The sequence below is a fragment of the Chelonoidis abingdonii genome, chromosome 4, assembly GCF_003597395.2.
Source record: "Chelonoidis abingdonii isolate Lonesome George chromosome 4, CheloAbing_2.0, whole genome shotgun sequence".
Taxonomy (NCBI): Eukaryota; Metazoa; Chordata; order Testudines; family Testudinidae; genus Chelonoidis; species Chelonoidis abingdonii.
Genome location: NC_133772.1, coordinates 21251973 through 21262825, shown reverse-complemented (window position 1 = coordinate 21262825; position 10853 = coordinate 21251973). Strand labels below are relative to the sequence as shown.

Sequence of the window (10853 nt, the reverse complement as noted above, 5' to 3'; positions counted from 1 at the left end):
AGAAAGGGAGTTATTACAATGGATTGACAGATTTTACTCACCCTTCAGCAGTGTCATTCCTGGTTTTGGTCCGTGCTGTTGGCTGCCTCTTGTGTATGCCAAATGGTTACAGTCTTGTAATTAGCCATTGCCCAAGATCCCTCTGGCTGGGTAAGGTGGAGGCTAGCGCTAAAGGCTGTTAGCTGTGTGGGGAAGCTCAAACAATGCTTGGAAGGCTTGAGGTTCTTCATCTTTGTGAGCAGTAATTTCTGTCCGTGTAAAACAAAAGCCCCATGAGTTTCATAAATACAGCCTGCCCAAATCCGATTCATTGAATTTTCTTTTTAATTCGGGATGGGCAGGGGAAGGGAATGTATGTTCATTCATTCCTAAGCAAGCCTTAGAACTTAGAAGGTGGTCCTGGTTTCATCTTGACTCAAACCTTGGGCTACAAAAGGCTTTCTGAACAGTCCTTGTTTCTATAGCATCTTCTCGCTGAGGATTTCAAAGTACACTGAGTGAGCTCTCAGCCCTGGATAGGGGGCAGGTATCAGCCCACTGGAAGAGACACTGGATTGGGAGGCAGATGACCTGAATTCAGTCCATGCTCTGACATGGTGGGTGATCTTAGGGAGTCAAAGATAGGCCCATTTATAGCTTCCTAGGCTGAAGAACTAGCAGCTGCTTATCAAGTTGATAGCAATTATAGAAGCTTCCACAAAGAAGCAAGAGTCACAGCAAGTCTGCCTCAAGGGAACTTCTTTAAAAAAAAAAAAAAAAAAGAAGTGTTAAGAGTTTAATTTTACCACTCGGTAATTTTAGTAAGTGGCAAAGAGGCCTGGGTAAGAGACCAACATTACTGCTACCCCTTGATAAATGCCATCAGGTTTCTGTCTGGGACTAGGAGTGATTTGTACAATCAAACAGGCAAATGTGGCCCTGAAGCCATCTTTAATTAGATCCAGTAAGAGCAGAGAATACCTGTCATCATTTAGTAACCACTCTGCATCTAAGCTGGCCCTCATGGTCTAAGAAGGTATTTTAAGTCCTAGATAATTTGTAAAAAAAAAAAAAAAAAAATCAAAAGAATGTAAAGCACAATTCTAAGTTAAATCCAGTAACCATTCACCCGTCTACTGCATTCTAGCTTATTGCAACTTGAGCTGGGGTTACGGCATTTGTAAACAAACAGAGCTTTAGGAATCCCAAACCCTACTACGTGGAATTATAGGTGTAAGTGATGATCAGATATTGGCCCAGGGCTGTGTGCTTTGGCAAGTCTGAGCCTGTGCTCAAAAGCAGACTGGACAAACATTGTGTGTTGGGGTCTGAATTACCAGCTAGCTGTGGCATGCCATAGTGTCATAGGAAATGAGCAATCTTCACTCATACCCCTAAAGCCTCCATCATGTCATCCCTCACCCCTTATAAAATAGTAAGCCGTTTATTTGCCTATTCCTGTCTCCACTCCCGCCTCCCCAAACATAACCCTTTTTTTACCTAACCACTTCTCTCCTTCTTGAGCCCCAGCCCTACCCTACAGCAACTATAAACCCTACACTTTCCCCTTACAGAAATAATGGGCCACATCCTCAGCTGGTGTGAATCAGCAGAAGTATTCTGATTTACATCAGCTGGAGATCTGGCCCAGAACCTTAACAAATCAAGAACATCACGCTCTTCACCAAACCAGCTTGTAACAATTCTCACTCAGGGTCTGGTTGGGGAGCATGGCCTAGTGCTCACAGTCACAACTCTTGACTGCCAAGGGAGTTGTGGGGAGAGCACAAGCCTTCCCACTCCACTGGGCTTCAACCCAGGGCCCTTCGGGCTACCAATGGTCTGGCAACCAAGGCTGCTTAAGGGGGTCCTCCCTGGGCTTCTTCCTCTCATTCCCTCCTCACCCCTGCATCATCTTAGTCCAAGACTTTCCCCTCGGGGAGAAACCCAAATCACAGTAAGAGGGAGTTACCGATGTCCAAGGTCCACAGGATACTTCCCTCGCTGGTTATCTCTGGGGTGCGTCCTCTCTTCCCTCAGGGTGGGCTCCTTGGGCAGTTGTGTCAGAGCCTTAGGCTTCCTCTGCTCTGCACTGCTGGAGCTGCAGCTCTTCTCACCTCCAGCTCTGCCACCAAATGAGCTAATTCCCTGTCTCAGTCCCTCCAGCAAATAGAGTATTTGCTGTGGGGGGGGGGGGGAGGGCTAAAACCCAAATAATCTCAACCCCAAATTAGGTTTGTACACCTCATCATACAGCTACATAGAATATCAGGGTTGGAAGGGACCTCAGGAAGTCATCTAGTCCAATCCCCAGCTCAGAGCAGAATCAATCCCCAGACAGATTTTTGCCCCAGTTCCCTAAATGGCCCCCCCAAGGATTGAACTCACAACCCTGGGTTTAGCAGGCTAGTACTCAAACCACTGAGCTATCCCTCCCCATGATCTCATAGGCATGACCTTTGTCTTCCCATCAGCCTAGTACCGGGGTTTATTATAATCTCTTGCGCTGTTATGCCTCATACGTACGGCCAGCTGTTGCAAAACAGCCAAAATGAAGTTAGTAAGCTGAGCTCAGTGATATATCACACGATTGCAGCCTTTAGCGACAGAACAGATGCTGCTGTCTGTCTATCCAGGGCAATTCACATTTATGGCACTCTATAAAGACACAGGTATGTTCTTTTTCAGAACATTTGACTATGAGAAGAGACCATATTTCTTTCACCTGCAACATCTTATTCATTCGGGCAAAAGTAGAATGCACATAAGGAACAATCCTCAGTCTATTTTTAAAAAAAAAACCAAGAACTTCCATCATCAGATCCATAATCGTTGTAGTCCAAGGGGCTAAAATGCTAAAGTCAATATCTAAGCCAATGTGCCTAGGTGAAGGACCCTACTCTCAAAAGTAATTGCTATTTTACATATAAAAAAGTGTAAATATCAGCAAGAGACATTCCCCTTTGTAAAAAACAAAACACAGAAGCAAAACCACATTGATGGAAGAGGATTTATTTACACAGCTCAGCAGAACATAAAGATCATTCCATAAAAATAACTTGGGTTTCCCTGTGCTGAGACCCCAGCATCAGACAGAACAAGTCTGCCAAATTTGACAATGTGATTTAGTAATGGCATCATGTATTTACAGAACGCTTTTTCAACTGACAGTTTAAGGCAGAGTCAGGGCACAGTGATAGTAGGTGACACCTAAGTGCAGTTTTGTGCTAGGCATAATAATATGAAGAGAGGAACTGGCAGCATAACTTACAGTCACATCCATTCGGAAGTTTAAGATTGGAATTAGTTTCTCCTGCACGTCTAGCTAGAAAGAACCAGACTCATTCCTTGCAACCTTCATCTGTTTGCAGCTTTAAACAACAAACCACAAGGCATTCCTAATTACCTCCATTTATCAGCTAATGAGAACATACACAAGGCTGGTAACTTGTTAACTTACTAAAAATGTTTGGCTAGCATATCTAGAAAAAAAGTACAAAATTCTTATTCTGACAGCAGTGAAGTGTGGATCCTGGAAATATTACACAGTACTGTTTTTCTAGTGTTGATAAAAAATACCTGTAGCAAAAAGGCAGACTTATGACGCATCTGTTGTAAGGGGAAAATTGTCACTTAGAAGGGAGGACTGACAGGTTTCACATTCAGGGGGAGATTTTCAAAGGCACTTAATTTCCATTGAAAGTTGACAGAAGTTAGGTTCTTAAGAGCCACTTGTGCCTTTGAAGATCTTCACTTTTTAACTCAAGGATGATAATATACACCACCCAACTGGACAATCTGAGTGTGGGGTCAGAAGGCATTCAGAAATCACATGTGCACTAGAAATTTCTGTAACAAGGTATTGCTCATAGACTTTCACAGCCAGCCCCTACAAGCTATAATTGTATAGTTCTCTCCCTTGTTCTTTGGTATCTGTAAAAACACCAGTCCCTTTTATTAAAGGGTTAACAATGCAGCTGCTGTCTCAAAACCTTTTACTCCGAAACTGTAACAGCTTCAAAAGGGTTTTGATCTTCACATTTTAATAAAGCAAGAATTGTAAAACAATTTAATAGTTAAAAATGACCAAGAGCTTTTAACTTTCCAATGACTTATAAAGCAATATTTTCAGATGTGGTAAAATTGCTCTGTCACCCACATCTAAAATGTAATAATCAGTCCTTGATTTAAAAAACTATTAGTAGCATAAAAGGGTGCTTTGCTGGCTAGCAAATAAAGACCCTGATCTTTATTTTACTTTGCTTAAGTAGTCCTATGAATAATCCCATGGGCCAAAAGATCACTGTCGTCAGAGTAAAAACTGCTCTTGAATTTAGGATTGGCAGAATTTGGCATTTAAACTGTTACCGCAATGCACTGAACCAATTCCTACTCCGCAGAAATACAACAGCACAGATTCAGGGTTTCTGGACACTCTCATAGCTATGGCATCTAGGGAGAAGACGTTAACAAGTTGTCACCCACAATCTTAATCAGCTTGTTATGTACAGTATTTGCACTCAAATTAATCCTTCATTCAACATTTCCTTTGTGACACTTTAATCCAAAAGACATTTAGTGGAATATTCCCTAATGCAGCCATTAAAAAAAATTTACTACATTACAATCACAGATTCTTCCCTTTCTTAGTCTAGAAAGCTAGGGCTAAATCCAAACCATAGCCACGAGGTCATCTTGACACACTGATCTAGCTTTTAAAAAACAGTTGTTTTTAGATGCTAGGTATTTTTAGTGTTCAGCACCAAAAATATAATGTAGCAGGAATTTAAACTGTTCAAACTGATATGCACTTGTTAAAAATCTCGTTAATTTAAAATCTAGTGACACACTAAAGACCAGCACCACAAGGGGGAGTGGATCTGTTTGTTTCACACGCCACTAGGAATGCACTGATTGCACCTATTTTATAGCTAAGTGGTGTTCCTGCACATGGAAAGGAATTATCAAGAGCTCAGCTGAGAAAGAATCCTCCAAATTAGTTTGATCCAGCTCCAAGAGGTGCTCAGGCAAGGGAAGGCACTTTGGGGCTCTCATGGAGAGCATCCTGATTATAAAGGAATACACTTTCATAAACTACATTAGGCAATAATTAGTCAAAGAGAGACACGGCAGGACCCATGTACCAGAATTTTCAGACCCCCTTGGAAGACTCTGGGTACAGATGTCTTAGCCATGGGACTGAGAGGAACTTTGAAATACTAAGGATGAGAAGGCCACTGTGAATAAGGATTTGTAGAGGAACCCTAGGCAGAATTTCACACTTTTTGCCATATCTTCCTGCTTGACAGTACCCCATGCCACTAGCAAGTTAGCACTATCATCTTTGAAACGGATCATGGCTGGCAGATTTTACAAGCAGTCAAGAGATGGCAGCAACAAGAACAGAAAACCTCATGTCCTGTCTTATTATACATAGGAGGTCCATCAGCAATCAGGATAAATGGATTTCCCTCCCTCCCCTTCCTATGCCCCCACCCCCACCCACTCCTTTTCTCGGTCAACTCCTGTTCTTGGCTAGTTTACTAATAATCTACAATAGCCATTTGTTTGCGTTGGAAGTTCTTCAATACAACAGTTGGAAAAACTGTTAGCTTCCATGGAGTAAGTTCTACCAGGATGAGTGGCCTGTTTTCTCCTGTCACTGCTCAGAAAAAGCAAACGTGCTACACAATTTTTTAATTTAGAAAAATATTTAAATGGCTTGAGGGTCATTGTCTTAGTACCAAAAGTAAAGTGCACCACAACTTGACGCTACTGATTGAGCTGAAAAATGCTATTAAAGAGGCTTCTGAGTTATAAAAAAATATCACTACAAACTACAGTTAAGGCAATACAAGTTTTGTTCGTCTACTAGATAATTTACTGGACAGTTTTGTCTATCTCAAGCCTTAATTATTGCTTTATTTCCTGTGTGCTACAGTTCTTAGCCATTAGGAAAACAGTGCTGGCAGAACTGGCAGACTGAGTAGATCACTCATTGCAGGACTGGTGAAATATTTTGTGAATACCATATGCTTTGTGATGTTAGAAAGTAAAGATGCTCTTCTCTCTCTCCTCTTCTACTGGACTGAACAGTCTAGCAAGGAATTTAATGTGGAAATAGAGACAGGCTTGCTCCTGAAGCAGCAAAAAAATATCTGCCTGCATCAGAGGTGATAGAGTTTTGTGGAAGTTTTCAATGGAGCGGAAGAAACAAATCCAAGTAAATAACAATGGTGTGTAATATATTGTGTCCTGAAAAACTTTTCAAAGAGTTCATAGCCCTCAGGTAAGTTGTTTTAAGGGCATTAACCCAGTACAGAGAAACAAGATCCAAGGTTCAGAAATAGTCTTAGGTCACAGTTCACTACTTTCCTGCTTTCATATAGGATGGGATTGCCCCTCGGGCTGTCAGCCCCTCAAATCGTTTGTAGGTGTAATTGATGAAGACCCAGTCTTTGTTCTTGTAGTCAGTCTCTGGATGGTTACTTGTGGCTACTGGAAGATACAGTGACAAGTGTTAGCTTCTTCAGATATTAAACTGTACTCATTATACAGGACACTGGACACAGTCTTAGTTTTAAAGAAATTATATAACTTCTGGTTGGGAAAATTCTGTTTCCCAGTTTTATTCTTCAGTTCTAGAAAAAAGGGAGTCGTTACATTCTATGGTGTGTTAAAAAATCCACATGCTATCGAATGCTCCAACAGCCTTTGACATAAAAGCTGTCACTATAAAACACATGGTGGAATAGCCATTCGTTGCTTAAAGCAGATCCATTTTTGCCATGACACTGGAGAACGTTATAAAATTACAAATATTAAGTCTCACAAATGTGCCTTGAGAAGCACTGTCACATCCAACTATACATTTCCATGGAAGTCATGCGTAACACCGGAGGAACCATCGTGGTCTTATTTGTACAATAAAAGATGAAAATCTCAGGTAAGGCTACCAATGGCACTTCCATGAGGGATTTTTAGATTTAACGCTACCACCGAACGTATTACACTAGTCGAGTGAGGAAGACAAGGAGGGAGAAAGTTCTGAGTTTCACTTTAGTTTGTGGGTTTACATTTGAAACTGCCCTCAAATCTCCTTACATCTAGATATTGCATCAAAATACAGAGTCCCTTGCTGCCCTGCAATGTCAACAGAAGTTCCGTGCATGAAGGACTTGCAGAATTGGAACCACAGTTTGTAAAAGTTACCTTTCAGAATTCCCCCTAAGTATTAGATGATTAAGGATTCTGATCCCGAACTTGCTATCAAGACAGACTTGTAGGATTCCTGTTAAAGTAAACGCTGCATTATCATTATATGAAAAATAGTGACAAGAAGGGGAGATATTTACCTGTTGGTTTAAGGATATCCGATTCTGGAAATTCGTCGAAGTTTGAGGTGTCATCAATGCTTTTAATTTCTATTGATATTGCAGCAGGTCTCTCTCTGCCAAGAGCAACATTCTCAATATTAGGTTTTAAGGCAAGCAACGAATACATTCCATTTCTATAAGGACTCCAAACAAAAGCCTTGACCTGGATATGCTTGAACCTCAGAGAAGTTTGAATCAGGATCTGCACTTCATCACAGCCATGCAGGCCCGGTTACAGCACAGGCCTGATTCCCTGCATGTTCAAGTCAGAGCTGCTCATTTTACCATCACAGGCAAGTTTTTAGTGTAGCAGCACTTCTGACAAACCTAACAGTCTAATGTAATTAGACCACTGGACTGGAAAATTAAACAAAGACTAGCTTTCTGGAAGGATGCTGAAGTGTCTGGCAATGTCCTACCTGATATGCTCCCAGTCAACCCCTTCAAAGAAGGGGTTACCCTTGATTTCTTCGACACCAGGTGCACCAATTCTGTGCTCCCATTCACAGCAAAATCTGTGAAAGGAACCATGAAAATAGCGAAGCGTTACATTTAGAGACAGTGAGTCATTTTAAACTGAAGCTAGTAATTACATGTAAAAAATTGTAACTGAAGGATAAATGATAAGAACTCTTACTTTAAAAGTAACACACACACACTATGCTAAGGAATGCTAAGGCTGTGATAGAATATACGGACTTCACATTCAAGAATAATATGTCCTTTCATCCAGGACCAGCAGAGGGCAACAGTACACACAAAGCATGTATATTTCACTAGGAAATACGTACTGTATTGAGACCAGATTAAAAACCGATCAGAAACATTATGTACATAGTTAAGACTGAAGAGCAAAATGATTGCATATTCTCTTTCCCAAGCCCAGCTCAGTGTGCACGGAATATGTTTATAAATCAAATTCTACACACAAACGGTGTCAGACACACTGACTTGCCTCTTGTGTTACAATAGTGGGTCTGGAAAACATTTCGAGCCACTTCCAAGGTGGTTTGTAGGGAATTTATTCCCTGAACTGAGTCTGAGTTTTAGCGTGTACGTTTGCCTTGGTTTAGACAGATGAAATGTTTCTGAGTTGGCGATTGCTTCTTGTGGAAAACAAAGGCTGATGGGGAGTTAATACATATCTGCCTTAAGGCTGTTATGTAGAAGCAAAGTGGGTAAACCTTATTTTAGACAGGAGTTTGTTTGGATAAACTATTCAATTCCAAAAGGAATTTAGAGCACTCCTGAGAAGCGTTTCAAATCCATGGGATGGAAAGCCAGCAATTCTAACCTGCTGTCCTAACAAGCGTAAGCCTATTTCAAGGACATCCTTTGCAATATAAACAAAAAGAGTCCATACAGCCAGTTAACACAACTCAACATTCTCATTCTGTGTTTCCTTCAAGTGGAGATTCAATTTCTGAAGAATTCAGAGGCACAGGAAATGGGGGACAAAGACATGTAGGAGGCAAAAAAGCTATGAGATGAGGTGTTCCCAAACATACGATTTTACAAGAACCCCATTAATGCAGCTCTTTAAGGGCTCCCAATTTAAATGACAGTGAACCACCATGAATTTGATGAGAAGATATTTGATTAGCGATCTTCCTAGTCAATACATAAGTGTGACAAATGTATCCCCTTCAACTTTGAAGCACCAGCTGTCTCATTAGGCAAGTTGTAAGAGGTGTTTCATACAGTTTGTAGGATGAGAAAATTCATGACATGTAACAAGTGGCACCACACGACAAGCTTGGTCAGCTGCAGCAATTGACTGACTAGTACCTTAGAATAAGATCCTTTGCTTTCTCAGAGATTGGAACTTCCGGGGGGAAGGTCAGAGTCTCTTTCCAGTTCATTACTTTCTTATAGGTTTCTTGAGGGGTCTCAGAACAGAAAGGGGGATAACCTGAAAGAGAAGATACACTCTGATAGTCACAGATTACTCTCTATTTCATTGCAGAAGCTTAAATTGAACCAATTTGAAGCCACTGGGGAACAAAACAGCAATAACTCCATTTGGGTTACAAGACAGAAGTTTAAAAAAATGCAGGTGAACAGCAAACTGGAGGAAATTGCTTAACATGAAAATGGGCACTAAGTGTGAAGGTGTGCCAACAAAGGTAAACAAAGCCATGAAAAAGTGAACTTTGACTCTGCTATTATGTAAATACGAATTTAACATATATTTTAGTTTGTGCATTGTTTGTTTCTTACCAATTAACATCTCATACATGATGACCCCAAGTGACCACCAATCACAAAGCTTGTTGTAACCTGTCTGCATGAAGACTTCAGGAGCGATGTAATCTGGAGTTCCCACAGTGGAAAAGGCCTGAAATTGAATGGCTTCAGTTACACATTTTGAGAGAGATCCCGTCTGACTGACAAGTGACTGAGAAATCTTCGCAGGACCACAGGGCTTGAACAGAACCCTCACAGATAACTTATTCAAACTAAAAGATAACTTTGTTTTCTTTAAAATAAGATCCCACATGCTATCAAGATACCATTAAAGTGACAGCAGTGAAAATACACCATTGCAGGGGAAGGGAATAAAACCTAATTAAATGCTGCAGCTCTATTTTTAGAGAAGATGGACTTTTAGAAACATTTTAAGTGACATTAAGAAAGAGATAAATAATACTGTTTAAAAGTCTTTGTAGGAAGCTGTTCCTCCACCCCTAAGGATACAACAAGGCTAGACAGTGATCAATAACTGCAATACAAATTGTAGCATAGCCCTAGCTCACACTAGAGACTTGGCTCCTGTTCATCTCTAGCATTAACACTGCCAAGTAACATGCAGTAGATGCAAATCTAATCACTGAGTTTCTCTGTCAGATCCAGCTAGACTTTGGCAGATGTTATTGTTTATGAAATCTGCACAGTAAAATCACCACTATGCACCTCCATCTGCTTTGTCCATTTCTCTTAAGGCATCACAGTCTGGGTATGGGCTACAAGTCTCCCCAGAGGCAATATTACATTGGAAGTAGCTAAGAACTTGGCTAGTTTTAGCCATTATTACACCAGAAAAAGCATCACACCATACTGGTTCTCTATCTTAAGCGTAAAAGCCATCAGAATTTTATAGATGGACAAATGGGTTATTTCTTTTTCAAAGCTCAACGGCACAGATCTTTCACAGTACTTCAGAGAAGTGTTCTGAGAGTTTTGAAAAGTACCCCAGCATAAATGCTGGTAATTTTAAATATTAAACAGCCAACCCACTTGCATCTCAGAGCTCACCCGTGAGCATCTGTAGACAGAGGGACTGCACTTACCAACTGACGTCTGTTTCTCTTCCACGTTTCTGCTTTCCTTTTGGAATTCATGTTCTGGAAAGCTAAAGAGGACCAGAACACACAGGCATCAGGACTGCTCATTTCCCTTTTCTTTTCCACTTTTTATCCAAGATAAATAGCCTCACTTGATGTTATACATAGAGGGGTAGAGTTACTCCTAGCTCATCAGCAGCTTCCAGACCCTGTC

The 10853-nt window shown here is 40.9% G+C and overlaps 1 protein-coding gene across 1 annotated transcript in view; it reads right to left on the bottom strand.

The window, feature by feature from the left end:
- Positions 1 to 2975: 2975 nt before the first annotated feature.
- STK38 (serine/threonine kinase 38) overlaps positions 2976 to 10853 on the bottom strand; it is a 27876-nt gene continuing 19998 nt past the window's right edge. Inside the window, exons 8-13 of the mRNA XM_075064711.1 lie at positions 10646 to 10764; positions 9576 to 9693; positions 9144 to 9267; positions 7775 to 7870; positions 7335 to 7429; positions 2976 to 6477 (exon numbers count right to left, since the gene is read on the bottom strand). Of these exons, the coding sequence (XP_074920812.1) occupies positions 6347 to 6477; positions 7335 to 7429; positions 7775 to 7870; positions 9144 to 9267; positions 9576 to 9693; positions 10646 to 10764 (683 nt within the window). The 3' untranslated portion in view covers positions 2976 to 6346. The remainder of the gene's footprint in view (positions 6478 to 7334; positions 7430 to 7774; positions 7871 to 9143; positions 9268 to 9575; positions 9694 to 10645; positions 10765 to 10853) is intronic.